This window comes from Engystomops pustulosus, chromosome 10 (assembly GCF_040894005.1).
Source record: "Engystomops pustulosus chromosome 10, aEngPut4.maternal, whole genome shotgun sequence".
Lineage (NCBI taxonomy): Eukaryota > Metazoa > Chordata > Amphibia > Anura > Leptodactylidae > Engystomops > Engystomops pustulosus.
In genome coordinates this window covers 96376222-96391496 of record NC_092420.1, presented here as the reverse complement: position 1 = coordinate 96391496, position 15275 = coordinate 96376222, and the positions used below count along the sequence as shown (strand labels likewise).

Below are 15275 nucleotides of genomic sequence, written 5' to 3'. Positions count from 1 at the left end.
ATGACTGCAGGGGCCACTGGTTATTATTGTTCATTTGGATAATATACATTTTTTTGGGATTCCAGGTTCAGGATTTGGTGTTTAACCTCCACATGATCCTGTCTGACACCGTGAAGATGAAGGAACACCAGGAGGACCCCGAGATGCTGATTGACCTCATGTACAGGTGGGGGAGGGGTAACTGCTGTGTAACACGCGTGTAACATACGTGTAACATATATGTAATTAGAAAACCTCCACACACACAGACTACAAACTGCCCTAGTGTAGTCAGATCCTCCTCCTCCTGCATGTCACAGATAGTAGAAGAGGAGTAACACCTGACTGCTTGATCCGACTACACAATGTGGTTTGTTTGTAGTCTGTAACTAATGAACACAAAAATAAGTAACTCATTGTACGTCTCCATGGCGACAGACTACAAGCAAATTCCATTGTGTAGTCAGACACTGCAGACTCCTAAGAGGAGTAGGAGGATCTGACTACATTAGGGTTGTTTTGTAGTCTGTTACCATGGGAACAGAAGTTCCCTTTTTTATAATTTGATGCAGTGGAAGGATTTAGGGAATATTTGGAGTCTTCTCATCTTTTATCTAGTTTTCTTGCAAACTCTGAATTTTTGTCTCCTTTCTTGTAGAATCGCCAAAGGTTACCAGACGTCTCCGGACCTGCGGCTAACGTGGCTGCAGAACATGGCAGGGAAACACTCGGAAAGGAGCAACCACGCGGAATCGGCCCAGTGCCTGGTGCACTCGGCCGCGCTGGTGGCAGAGTATCTCAGCATGCTGGAGGACCGCAAGTACCTACCTGTCGGCTGCGTCACATTCCAGGTGACTATACGTGGACAGACAATGGTTTGAACCCACACAAACCTAAGACGTCTCACAGCAGAGGGTTTGTTACACTTGTATCCAGCCCTAACAATACTCCGATAACTCTGACCGATACATTGTTGCAAGATATTGTTATATTTATTGTGCAGATTATGTAACATTGTAGCAAAACCTCATCTGTGAGAAGAATTGGGTCAGAGCCCATGTACTCCACACAATATCAAGTCAGTTAACTGACAGCAAGCGGAGATCTTGAAGATGGTAAGAAATGTGAGCACAAAGTACTTTAGAAAGCTTTTTTTTTTTTAATGGGGCAGAATCTTTATTTCAACTTTTGTAACGGTTCAATGACTTGTTGATGTAATTGCATCACGTGGAAACTTTCTTCTTAGCATGTAGAGTCTACAGGCTGTGGACAAGTTTCGTTACGTGGATAGGTTTCTGCTTGATAAGGGGCTGATCATTGTGGATAGAGAAATAGACACCCATAGGGAAGTGGCTGCAGCTTTCAGTAAGTTTTCTAACTCAGTCCACTACTAGGCACTCTATAGCGTCTTCTATAGTGAAGTACAGACACACATGCAGTGTATGGGAGACATCGTAGCAGCTGGTCTCCAGCCTCCAGCTCAACAGAGAATTACAGATAGAGGCTGCAGCTTTTAGTAAGTTTTCTATTTTACCCTCAGTTCATGGTGACACTAGTAGGCACTTCTCTATAGTGACGTACAGACACACATGCAGTGTATGGGAGACATCGTAGCAGCTGGTCTCCAGCCTCCAGCTCAACAGAGAATTACAGATAGAGGCTGCAGCTTTTAGTAAGTTTTCTATTTTACCCTCAGTTCATGGTGACACTAGTAGGCACTTCTCTATAGCGTCTTCTATAGTGACGTATAGACACACATGCAGTGTATGGGAGACATCGTAGCAGCTGGTCTCCAGCCACCAGCGAATTACAGATCGAGGCTGCAGCGGGGAAAACTGCTGAACGCTGCAGAAGTCATATAATGGTCACTCTTCATGTGCAGAATATTTCCTCCAACGTCTTGGAAGAGTCTGCGGTGTCGGATGATGTGGTTTCGCCCGATGAGGAAGGGATCTGCTCAGGGAAATACTTCACGGAGGCCGGACTGGTGGGGCTGCTGGAGCAGGCGGCGGCCTCATTCTCCATGGTGAGTCGATGGTTAATCACCGCTTGTGTCTTTACACGTCTTCTCCCTCCTCTGCCTCCGGCGCCGCAGCCAAGGAAATGTTAATTTGCTCTAAATATGGAAAAGGCTGAAAAGGCGCCAGTCATATCTGATCACAGCGGGGGAGGGAGTGACTGACGTATATCTCCAGCGCTGCACCCAGCATCTGCTTAACCCCCTCAAGACTGATTCTGATGATCTGTAGTGGCAATTGTAAGCTGTAAAAAGGAGGAGGAGGAGGATGCAGCTGCAGGTTCTCTCTCTGGGAGTTTTGATGCTGTGAGAGGGGAGATGCAGCTGCAGTCTCTCACAGCATCAGGACTAAGAGAGAGAGAGGGGATGTAGCTGCAGTCTCTCTCTGTGTCTCAGTGCTGTAAGAGGGGGAGGAGGGAGATGAAGCTGCTGCTTCTCCCTCTTCAGTTTTGATGCGGTGGGAAGGGAGCTGTATCTGCAATCTCTCTCTGTGCCTTGATGCTGTGAGAGGGGGGATGTAGCTGCAGTCTCTCTCTCTGTGCCTTGATGCTGTGAGAGGGGGGATGTAGCTGCAGTCTCTGTGTCTCGATGCTGTGAGAGGGGGGATGTAGCTGCAGTCTCTCTCTGTGTCTTGATGCTGTGAGAGGGGGGATGTAGCTGCCGTCTCTGTGTCTCGATGCTGTGAGAGGGGGGATGTAGCTGCCGTCTCTGTGTCTCGATGCTGTGAGAGGGGGGATGTAGCTGCCGTCTCTGTGTCTCGATGCTGTGAGAGGGGGGATGTAGCTGCAGTCTATTTGTGTCTCGATGCTGTGAGAGGGGGGATGTAGCTGCCGTCTCTGTGTCTCGATGCTGTGAGAGGGGGGATGTAGCTGCCGTCTCTGTGTCTCGATGCTGTGAGAGGGGGGATGTAGCTACCGTCTCTGTGTCTCGATGCTGTGAGAGGGGGGATGTAGCTAACGTCTCTGTGTCTCGATGCTGTGAGAGGGGGGATGTAGCTGCAGTCTATTTGTGTCTCGATGCTGTGAGAGGGGGGATGTAGCTGCCGTCTCTGTGTCTCGATGCTGTGAGAGGGGGGATGTAGCTGCAGTCTATTTGTGTCTCGATGCTGTGAGAGGGGGGATGTAGCTGCAGTCTCTCTCTCTGTGTCTTGATGCTGTGAGAGGGGGGATGTAGCTGCCGTCTCTGTGTCTCGATGCTGTGAGAGGGGGGATGTAGCTGCAGTCTCTGTGTCTTGATGCTGTGAGATGGGGGATGTAGCTGCCGTCTCTGTGTCTCGATGCTGTGAGAGGGGGGATGTAGCTGCAGTCTCTCTCTGTGTCTCGATGCTGTGGGAGGGGGAGGAGGGAGAAGTGGCTGCAGCTTTTCCCTCCTGAGTTTAGGTGTTGTGATAAAGGGGGAGGAGCAGCAAGGTAGGTGTAATATGATTGGCTCTGAGCACACATCGCACCAGTAGGGGATGTATTATTATTATATGACTGTTTGGATTGTTTTCCAGGCCGGAATGTACGAGGCGGTGAACGACGTCTACAAGGTTCTCATCCCCGTACACGAGGCCAACCGCGACGCCAAGAAGCTGTGCACCATACACGGTAAACTGCAGGAGGCGTTCAGCAAGATCGTGCACCAGGTGAGGAGGGCGCCGTGCGGGCATGTGGCTTATAGTACTGATTCACACGCACATAGCGTCCTCTAGTGGCCACCGGGTGTAAGGCATCTGTCCTATAGATATCATAACGAGACGTCTCGCACATCCGGACACAGACAGGAGATGTCATCACCCCTTTCTCCTGCAGGGGGCGCTCACCCATCATCCCTGTATATATATGTATCTATAGGCTGTGTGTCTTATATACCGCACCAGATGAATTGTCCGAGGCTCCGGGACATGGAACTATCCGGAAATATCTCATCCTTTCCTACACACATCCAATGTCCTGCACATACATGAATATCTTGGTGCAGGGTGATAAGAGGCGGCCGGCACTACAACTCCCAGAATGCCTGAGCCCGGATATTCTTCCCTGAGCTGTAGGGCATGCTGGGAGTTGTAGTCCGGCCTGTGAATGTTCCAGTGTTGACGCTGTTTTTTATCTTCTTGTCACACAGAGCACGGGCTGGGAGGTAGGTACCGCGCAGTCAGTACAGACACTCATAGTCTGAGAGCCTCTGCAATGCTTGACCCACCTGTGCTAGCGGTGGGCTGTGTGCTGTCACATTGCATTGAGACCACCCTCTGGTCATGGTAAAGTCCAGCTACACCCTAGTGCATGACCTTCACACTGTAAGACTAATAAAGTTACATTGTGTCACACTCTCATCATCCTCCGGACGGAGTGCTCCCCCCGTCATCTCCTCCCCCCTTCCTCCATAACATGGGGTCGATTTAGCCATCTAGGTTCAGGTGTAGGGTCAGGTACGCCACATGGTTCCAAAACGTAAAAGCTGCTACGTCTCCATGGTAACAGACTACAGCCATTTCTTGTGTAGTCAGAATCGGCTGACTACACAGCCGTAGTCAGTCGTTTCGTGTGTACAGCTCCAATGCAGAATTGTGTGTGGCTATGGCAACTATGCAGCCGCAATGCTAAATAAAGTAATTTTTTAGCAATCGTTGTATTTTTTTAAAAGTAGCCAAAAAATGTATCATCGACGTTCAACTTTTTTTTTTTTTTTTTTTTTTTTTACAATTCTGTGCATATAGCTGATCTGTAGATCTATGTATCTCCATGGTGACAGACTACGAACAAACCTAGTGTAGTCAGAACCCACCTTCAGAAAGTTATTTGCTGTCACCAAGTCTGCATAGGAGCTGTATACGCCAAAGAACGAATAGAAATCTGTGTAACGGTCAAGAGAGTTCCCCGTTCCCTTTCGTGTCTCTCAAGAAGGAGGGGGCAGATGAAAGGGCCGTCATGTGATTGGAGGATCTGACAACACTGGGCTTGGATGTAGTCTGTGACCTAGGAGACGCACAGTTCTGTATTGGAGCTGTATACCTAACTAGATCTTTTGCAGAAGCGAGTCATGAAATGGGTACAGAGAATATCTTTGTGGTGGATCCTTGAAGCCATTAATCAGATTCCTGATCCTATTAAAGGGGTTGTCCAGGATCATGGCCACTACACAGTGCACGGCACTGACTGGACTTTGCACAGTTCATGTTCTTGTTGTCAGACCCGATCTTATATTCTATGGATAGGCCATAGGGAACCTGTCACCAGAGAGCTCATTTTCACTAATGACAGGTTACAGAAGCCCCTCACACCTGCAGTGCACAGATGTCTCTCTGCTTTCTCTAAACATTTGCATTACAATACAATTGTGTGTTATAACTTACCTTGCACCCTGACAGAATCCTCTGTGTAGTCCCAGGGGTTGGGCTTTGGTTTGGATGCATTTCACAAAACAACATGTGACTTGTCTGTGCTGCTCACTCCTCAGCTCTCAGCCCCCACTTTTGTGCTCCTGTGCAACTCCTCCCTCTCCCACTGATGTCAGCTCACCAGGTTGTGAGTTCTGTGATGGTGCAGGAGGGAGGAGCTGTACAGGAGCACAAAGGTGGGGGCTGAGAGCTGAGGAGTGAGCAGCACAGACAAGTCACATGTTGTTTTGTGAAATGCATCCAAAAAAAAGCCCAACCCCTGGGACTACACAGAGGATTCTGTCAGGGTGCAAGGTAAGTTATAACACACATTTATATGGTAATGCAAAGGCTTAGAGAAAGCAGAAAGGTATCTGTGCACTGCAGGTGTGAGGGGCTTCTGTAACCTGTCTGTAGTGACAATGGGGTCCCTGGTGACAGGTTCCCTTTAATCCTGGATAACCCCCTTAAAGGGACGTGTCAGTAATGGGGAGGAGTTTCTAAGAAGTTCCAGGAAAATAAGCCTAGATATAATTTAACCCAATTTTCTTGCCATTTTTCGCACTTTATTTAGGTTTTGGCTAAATGGACCCCTGACCCTGCGGCCCCCCAGTAACCGCTCATCCTGTGCTGTCTGCATGTGTCTGTACTCCCTTAGGGGGGTCTGTGGCCTGTGTAGTGGTGAGGGTCTACCTCAGGACTTGCTGGTACTTGTAGTCCCACCACAGCCGCTTAGCCACTGATCCCCTCCCTCTCCTGCATGTCGCCTCTGCTTTAACTCTTCCCCCTCCATCCACTAACCCCGCGACCTCTGCACCCTGGCCCCTCCCCCCATCATTACACTTGTTCATTTTATTCCATTTGAATATTTGTTTTTTTTTATCCATTTTTTTTTTTTTTTTTTTTGACAAATCCCTAATTTTATAATAATTTCTGTTTTTTCCCCCCCTGTCTCCCCCCCCCCCCCCCACTTCCCGGTCGCTGACCCTTCTCTCCCCACTTTTTACTCTTGTCTGTTGTGGTAAGTTCCATTTCGTGGATAATTTTACTTTTTTGTCTCGTGTAACTTCAGCCAAGAGGAAAAATTTGTACAATTGACCCTTTAATGCACCAGAGAAAAAACGGGAACTTTTTGAATTGGAGCGTAAAATTTTTGACAAAAAATAACAATAGCGCCGTTGTAGAAAACCGTAAATTTTTCCCGTTTATGGTTTTCTATGATGGTGATGAGCAATGACCCCTCCCCCCCCGGCTGGTGCAGCATCTCCCTATGTGACGATGTGAATGAGCCCCTCCCCCACCCGCCCCCTGCGCGGCACCGATGAGAGGGGCTTACCGCGCATTGTATAACAATATGGTGGCTGCGCGCTATCTCTCGCCTCTGTGGTGTAATCTCCTCTCTCATGCTGCCCTATTATTTTTTGTTCCTCTGGAAAATAATAGGTTAATCAGCGCTTCAGTCTCCTATAATCCTCTCTGCTGCTGCCCGCGCCCGTCTATAGGGGGCCCCATCGACCACACACACTCCAGTTATCCTCAGGGCCGCTTATTAGGAGGGGTCTATACATCTGGCGGGTGTCATGGCCGCCTGCTCCTTGGTTGTAGGAATCTGAAGGGTCAGGGAGGCGGAGACTCTGCTTGCTATGGAGTCACTGCCTGTCATTGGTCAGTTTATCCCTAGCAAATCCCATATAGAGTTTACAGCAGTGGTCTCCGCCCTATGGCACTCTAACTGCTGTAGAACTTCATTTCCCAGCATGCAATCAGAACCCATCCTGATAAACCAGGGACATTACTCCTAGATCCAGGCACCGGGACTGTGGTATCTTCTGATATTTATTATCCATGGCCTCCTTCCTTCTAAAATCAGCTTCTAAAATGATGCTAATGAGCCAAAAGGGCTCTAGGGGGTGTTACCTGAGCTGCTTCGTGCTGTAGCTTCACAGGCTGTTACACTGTCTCACTCTCTGTTGCCTCAATACTCCCCCCTCCCTCTGGCTGATATAATCTCGCCCAGTGGGAGGGAAGAAATGTTCCTGCACAGTGTAACAGCCTGTGAACCTACAGCACGGAGGGGCTCTAGTAGAACCCCTCTGAGCCATTTTGGCTCATCAGCATAATTTTAACAGTTGATGTTAGAAGGAAGGAGATCATGGATAACAAATATAAGAAGATACCACGGTGCCTGGGTCTATGAGAAATGTCCCTGGTTTATCATGATCAAAGCATTCTGGGAGTTGTAGTCCTGGAGGCGGCCATTATTACAGTATATTTGTAGTACTACACACGTTGAGTGATGATGTGTATAACAGGGGGGGGGGGGGGGTGTATAATGTAATTTGCAGCCAATATTTTTCAAATAGAAAAAAAATGTAAAATAATTGAGCAAAATTGCAGAAATGCGCTCAACGCTTTAGTGTGATTTACAGTGTGTCTCCATGGTAACAGACTACAAGTAAACACTGTGTAGTCTGATCCTACAGAGTGAGGTCGGTGCCCCCCCCAGACTGCTCAGGGTTGCTTTGTAGTCTGGGACCATAGCTCTGCGTAGGAGCTGCATACACAAAACGGTGAGATGTTTTTGCTTTGTTTTTTTACGTTTTAGATGCGTGTTATTTCAAAGCTATTAAAAAGGTTTTGCAGCATTATACACACCCCACGGAAAGGGGATAGCAATGGATTAGTTTGGGTTGCACCCACTATTGAGGGCACATGAGGCCGATTATTTGCATTGATGAGTCCCGTGTGCTGGGCTTCACCATATTACAGTTACACATCCAGAGCTGCACTCACAATTCTGCCACCTCTTTGCTGTACTGCATGGAGGGCGGCTCAGAGTAATTCACTGGCAGCAGAATTCTGATTCCAGCTCTGGAGGGATGTGTAGTATGAGCAGTGACGTTTATACTTGTTGGTTGGGGATGAGTGTCTGAGGTCATAGTGTTCGGGGGTCAGTAATCATGTGATAATCTAGCCACTCCCCCTTCTTCTTAGGTTGGAAAGAGAATGTTTGGGACGTATTTTCGTGTCGGTTTTTACGGAACCAGATTTGGAGATTTGGATGAACAAGAGTTTGTGTACAAGGAGCCGGCGATAACCAAACTAGCGGAAATATCTCACCGGCTCGAGGTAAAACACTTTTCACAAAATCTCTGTGTGTGGTATGTGAGATACCAGCACTATCTGTACTCACAGGTTACATAGAGAGATGAGGAGGAAGCACTATCTGTACTCACAGGTTACATAGAGAGATGAGGAGGAAGCACTATCTGTACTCACAGGTTACATAGAGAGATGAGGAGGAAGCACTATCTGTACTCACGGGTTACATAGAGAGATGAGGAGGAAGCACTATCTGTACTCACGGGTTACATAGAGAGATGAGGAGGAAGCACTATCTGTACTCACGGGTTACATAGAGAGATGAGGAGGAAGCACTATCTGTACTCACGGGTTACATAGAGAGAGATGAGGAAGAAGCACTATCTGTACTCACAGGTTACGTAGAGAGATGAGGAGGAAGCACTATCTGTACTCACAGGTTACGTAGAGAGATGAGGAGGAAGCACTATCTGTACTCACAGGTTACATAGAGAGATGAGGAGGAAGCACTATCTGTACTCACAGGTTACATAGAGAGATGAGGAGGAAGCACTATCTGTACTCACAGGTTACATAGAGAGATGAGGAGGAAGCACTATCTGTACTCACGGGTTACATAGAGAGATGAGGAGGAAGCACTATCTGTACTCACGGGTTACATAGAGAGATGAGGAGGAAGCACTATCTGTACTCACGGGTTACATAGAGAGATGAGGAGGAAGCACTATCTGTACTCACGGGTTACATAGAGAGATGAGGAGGAAGCACTATCTGTACTCACGGGTTACATAGAGAGATGAGGAGGAAGCACTATCTGTACTCACGGGTTACATAGAGAGATGAGGAGGCAGCACTATCTGTACTCACGGGTTACATAGAGAGATGAGGAGGCAGCACTATCTGTACTCACGGGTTACATAGAGAGATGAGGAGGAAGCACTATCTGTACTCACGGGTTACATAGAGAGATGAGGAGGAAGCACTATCTGTACTCACGGGTTACATAGAGAGAGATGAGGAAGAAGCACTATCTGTACTCACGGGTTACATAGAGAGATGAGGAGGAAGCACTATCTGTACTCACGGGTTACATAGAGAGATGAGGAGGAAGCACTATCTGTACTCACAGGTTACATAGAGAGATGAGGAGGAAGCACTATCTGTACTCACGGGTTACATAGAGAGATGAGGAGGAAGCACTATCTGTACTCACGGGTTACATAGAGAGATGAGGAGGAAGCACTATCTGTACTCACGGGTTACATAGAGAGAGATGAGGAAGAAGCACTATCTGTACTCACGGGTTACATAGAGAGATGAGGAGGAAGCACTATCTGTACTCACGGGTTACATAGAGAGATGAGGAGGAAGCACTATCTGTACTCACGGGTTACATAGAGAGATGAGGAGGAAGCACTATCTGTACTCACGGGTTACATAGAGAGATGAGGAGGAAGCACTATCTGTACTCACAGGTTACGTAGAGAGATGAGGAGGAAGCACTATCTGTACTCACAGGTTACGTAGAGAGATGAGGAGGAAGCACTATCTGTACTCACAGGTTACGTAGAGATGAGGAGGAAGCACTATCTGTACTCACAGGTTACAGAGAGAGATGAGGAGGAAGCACTATCTGTACTCACGGGTTACATAGAGAGATGAGGAGGAAGCACTATCTGTACTCACAGGTTACATAGAGAGATGAGGAGGAAGCACTATCTGTACTCACGGGTTACATAGAGAGAGATGAGGAGGAAGCACTATCTGTACTCACAGGTTACATAGAGAGAGATGAGGAGGAAGCACTATCTGTACTCACAGGTTACATAGAGAGATGAGGAGGAAGCACTATCTGTACTCACAGGTTACATAGAGAGATGAGGAGGAAGCACTATCTGTACTCACAGGTTACATAGAGAGATGAGGAGGAAGCACTATCTGTACTCACGGGTTACATAGAGAGATGAGGAGGAAGCACTATCTGTACTCACAGGTTACATAGAGAGAGATGAGGAGGAAGCACTATCTGTACTCACGGGTTACATAGAGAGATGAGAAGGAAGCACTATCTGTACTCACAGGTTACAGAGAGAGATGAGGAGGAAGCACTATCTGTACTCACGGGTTACATAGAGATGAGGAGGAAGCACTATCTGTACTCACGGGTTACATAGAGATGAGGAGGAAGCACTATCTGTACTAACGGGTTACATAGAGAGATGAGGAGGAGGCAGCACTGTTTCTCTCTACATCTTGCTGTTTTATATGACAGTAGGCAGTACTATCTGTGCCTACATCATGTGTATATAAAGACAGGAAGGCAGTTCTATCTGTGCCTACATCATGTGTGTATATAAAGACAGGAAGGCAGTAGTGTCTGTGCCTACATAACATATATATCAGGACAGGGAGGCAGTACTTCCATTTGTTATATTGATGACGTATTTTGTGTCCTCGCTGAGGACTCATCCGCTCTCCTGCTCTTTCTGTAGGGATTTTATGGGGAGAGATTTGGGGAGGACGTTGTGGAGGTCATAAAGGATTCCAATCCAGTCGACAAGTGTAAACTGGATCCCAATAAGGTAAAGGATTAGACTCCAGGTTGTATTACTGCAGGGAGCGCTGTAGCTCCTCCCCCTTGTACAATAATTCAGATTTCCTAGACTATGCTCACCTGCCGCTCTCCCCCAGGCGTTCATCCAGATCACCTACGTGGAGCCGTACTTCGACACCTACGAGATGAAGGACAGGATCACCTACTTCGACAAGAACTACAACCTGCGGCGCTTCATGTACTGCACCCCCTTCACCCTGGACGGACGGGCGCACGGAGAACTACACGAGCAATTCAAGAGGAAAACCATCCTGACCACGTCCCACGCCTTCCCCTACATCAAGACCCGCATCAACGTCATCCACAAGGAGGAGGTAAGTGTCACCAGATGTCACCCCTCAGGAAAGGTATAAAATGGCCTACAAGTCCCTCTTTAAAGTGAAATTTTGTCATGTGACACCGAGCAAGTCCGATTATGTTTCCTGTACAACTGGAGCTTGTTCTTCCATTTCCATGGTGATTACAGAACCACCATGTGGTCTAAAAGATGAGCTTCTTATCTTTAAGATGACACCAGCAGCATGTTTCTAGGTGCTACAGAACTGAAGATGGAGGCTTCTGACATTACCCTCTAAAATTGACTCGTCTCAGGGAAAATATGACTCCTCTTATAGTCCATCAAGTCCAATCCATAATCCTACAATACAGTTATCCCATGGGGGGGGGGGGGGGGAAATCCCTTTCAACCCAAATCTGGCAGCAGATGAATCCCTGGATCAGCGTCCCATTTCTGATCGCATCCATGTGATATTACCAACCTCTATGATGCTGGTGATACGTGTCTCCTCTGGGTGTAGAGGGGGGGGGGAGATAACGCTAACCTGTCTGCTGACCTATACCCTGTGCACCTGCAGATTATCCTGACCCCTATTGAAGTGGCCATTGAGGACATGCAGAAGAAGACGCAGGAGTTGGCCTTCGCCACCCACCAGGACCCGGCCGACCCCAAGATGCTGCAGATGGTCTTACAGGGGTCAGTGGGGACGACGGTGAATCAGGTTGGTTCTCTGGATATGCAGCCCATCGTGTTGTGTTTTTGGGGGGTTACATGGACCCCTCACCTGCGCTTGTCTTGCAGGGTCCGCTGGAGGTCGCTCAGGTCTTCTTGTCTGAAATTCCCAACGATCCCAAACTATTCCGCCATCACAACAAGCTGCGCCTCTGCTTCAAAGACTTCACGAAAAGGTAGAGATCCCAGTGCTGATCATATTAGAGGGTGTATGAAGCATCTAATACAAATTACAGGGGGAGGGAGGGGGGTCTCCTGTATAGACCCCCTGGTCTGTACATCCTACAATGCACTAGGCTCAGTGTGACATCTAGTGAAGCGGAGATCCCCCTTACATTCCCTATTGCACCAGCTTCACTCCTGTGTTATCCTATAGGTGCGAGGACGCTCTCCGAAAGAACAAGAGTCTCATTGGTCCAGATCAGAAGGAATATCAGCGGGAATTGGAGCGTAACTACCACCGCCTGAAGGAGGCGCTGCAGCCGCTTATCAACAGGAAGATCCCGCAGCTTTACAAGAATGTGGTTCCCATCACATGTCACAGGTATATACAAAGCCCTGAGCCATCAACACCCCAGCTATAGCTATGAATCATATCACATAGAGACTCTGCTGCAGCTTCCAGTCAGTGTTGTATCTCACCAAAGTGCTAGATTCACATCTACACTGGCTGTTCTGCTGTATAGTGTCCTCCATGCTGCTGCATCTTTATGTGATATAGGGGCAGGAGAACAAAGCAGCTAATCTATTCCATCTAGGTAAGGAAAAACCGAGAATCGAAGTCCGCAGAGGGGGGCAATGGCCACTTACTTCTCAGATCACAGCCATCCTTGAGGGGGTTTTACCATCCGAATGTCCCTTCTCTTGTGTCAAGATGATGATGGAATTAGGACAAGCTGCTTTCCTTCAAAAATAACTCCACGCCCCCCAGGGGTTGTCTCTGGTATTACAGCTCAGTCCTACCGGTGTGGCTCTGGCGGTGGAAGAAAGCAGCCATCACTTTGTTATCTTGGACAACCCCTTTAAGCTTTACTTGCATATTCTGCCCCGTATATATGTAACACCCAGTACAGGCGCTTCCATTGTCTTACTCACACTTCTATTCACATGTACTTTGGTCCAGGCTCAGAAAGTAGCCACAGTTATTATCTACTGCCAGCAAGCAGAGATAGTTGCTTTATTTACATAGCGCTGTAACCCCTTCCTGTCTTCTTTGCCCTGCAGGGATTCGTTCAGCAGGATGAGCCTCAGAAAGATGGACCTGTGAGGGGAGCGTAGGGATCACTCATCTCTGGTACTGATACCTGACGGGGGCCCCAGGGAGAACGGATCCTCATACTGTTCGTTGCGGCACGGTGACCACAATCCCGGGGATCCCTGCATCAGACTGTTACGTGCTGGTCCGCCGAACCGCTCTGTTTCTCTAGATTCCAAATTTTCACTTTTTATTTCCTGTGGATTCATTTTTTTTAACGCTATTTATGCCGCATTCATTTGTATTGAGTTTATAGTAATTTATATTACGGCCACTTTGTCATTTTAATCATTTTTTTAAGGTACTCTCCACTTTTCCTTGTGTTATCACAAACCACAGACTTGAGAATAGTTATTTTTAATAAGGTACATAAAAAGGTGACAGACGCGTCGGTACGAAGCTCCCACATTCCTGCTCTGCCGCCACCTGCCGGCTTTTAACCCTTTCTATGTTTTTGACACTAAATTGCAAAGATTTTACATTGTTTATAAGATTGTAATCATTTCTTGAAGACTGAGCTCCTCCCTGATCCATGGGGAGGTGAAGGAGTTACTTGTATCCACACGGAGATTCCATCTGCTTCCTTCCCATCACCCCCCCCCCCTGGACACTGATGACATCATCATGGGGGTGGTCCCTTCTCCATTCATTCCTCAGGATTTCCTCCTCTCCAGAAATGGATGTTATGCATTTAGGACCAGGGGGTGGCATCGTTATATTATCATTGGATGGAACAGTTATGTCTTGTGATACAATATGGCTGTCCTTACACCTAAACAAATTGCCAAACCAGAGGGGTCAGTCCTGAGCCGGTTTCTCATGCACCTTGAAGAAGCCATGTCTATTTTCTTAGTCTCCGCTCTCATTGGGAGTTGTAGTCCTGCTGCTCTAGCACAGCCATTGTCATGGAGAAGAGGCCGGGCATACAACGGTTTAGGTAGTTAGGTCCCACTGTAGGTAGGTTGTCCTTACACAGCACAAGTTCCCTCGCAGCGCCCCGATGTACTTGGCTTTCCAGGTCATCACTGACAGGTTAATAAACTGTGGCTATTTATTGCTCCTCAGATTATATGCCCTGTATATTTTGTATTGTATTATTTGGACTCATTAAACTATGAAATATTTTACTTGTGAAATTTGTGTTTTATACCTTTGGTCGCGGTGGCATAAAAAAAAAAATTATCAAACTATTAGTAGACCCTCACCGATCACCTAACGATCCCCAATCCCTTTGGCACTGGCTGCAGGCGTGCAGCAGATTACAGATACGTCACTGTATATCGGCATATAGAGTAAAGCTCATGGGCTGCTTACGGCCTTCAAACTAAATTCACAAACTGAGGGGAAATTTGACTTCAAACATTCAGAAAAATCTCTTTAATAAAAGCTATTTAAAGGAAATTACCATGACAAACCTGGGGCACTTCTCATAGATCTAAAATCAACTTTTAAAATGATGCTAATGAGTGCCAGAGAGGACATGTTGCCGGAGCCCCTCCGTGCTGCAGCTTCACAGCCTGTTACACTTCCCTCTCTCACTGTGTAAGATTATAACAGGCAGAGGGGAGGTACTGAGGGGGCAAACAGTGTAACAGCCTCTGAAACTACAGCATATTCTGGTAACACACCCAAAACCCTCCCGTCTCATTGGCATGATTTTAAATACTATTATGACTGTTGCGGTGCCTGGATCTATGACGGCTTTTCATGGTACATTTATCCAGCATCTACATGATAGGTCAGATTCATTGGTCCCCATGATCAGCAGAATGAGGGGACTATAATCCCTCCTTAGCAGCCCAGAGCTCAGCACTACAGGACAGCTGCCCAGAGCTCAGCACTACAGGACAGCTGCCCAGAGCTCAGCACTACAGGACAGCAGCCCAGAGCTCAGCACTACAGGACAGCTGCCCAGAGCTCAGCACTACAGGACAGCTG

General features: G+C 47.5%; 1 protein-coding gene across 15 annotated transcripts in view; it reads left to right on the top strand.

Moving 5' to 3' along the window:
• Positions 1 to 14464, top strand: part of DOCK7 (dedicator of cytokinesis 7) — a 101297-nt gene extending 86833 nt beyond the window's left edge. For 5 of the 15 annotated variants that reach the window (XM_072128964.1, XM_072128974.1, XM_072128971.1 and 2 more), the window contains 12 exons: positions 66 to 166; positions 638 to 830; positions 1862 to 2005; positions 3492 to 3623; positions 4103 to 4117; positions 8352 to 8486; positions 10952 to 11041; positions 11151 to 11387; positions 11928 to 12071; positions 12152 to 12258; positions 12459 to 12626; positions 13307 to 14464. In XM_072128964.1, coding sequence (XP_071985065.1) covers positions 66 to 166; positions 638 to 830; positions 1862 to 2005; positions 3492 to 3623; positions 4103 to 4117; positions 8352 to 8486; positions 10952 to 11041; positions 11151 to 11387; positions 11928 to 12071; positions 12152 to 12258; positions 12459 to 12626; positions 13307 to 13349 — 1509 coding nt within the window. In that variant the 3' untranslated portion in view covers positions 13350 to 14464. Of the gene's footprint in view, positions 1 to 65; positions 167 to 637; positions 831 to 1861; positions 2006 to 3491; positions 3624 to 4102; positions 4118 to 6383; positions 6606 to 8351; positions 8487 to 10951; positions 11042 to 11150; positions 11388 to 11927; positions 12072 to 12151; positions 12259 to 12458; positions 12627 to 13306 lie in introns of those variants that run through there. The other 10 variants (XM_072128968.1, XM_072128965.1, XM_072128977.1 and 7 more) reach the window with 3 other exon arrangements.
• The last annotated feature ends 811 nt before the right edge of the window (positions 14465 to 15275 follow it).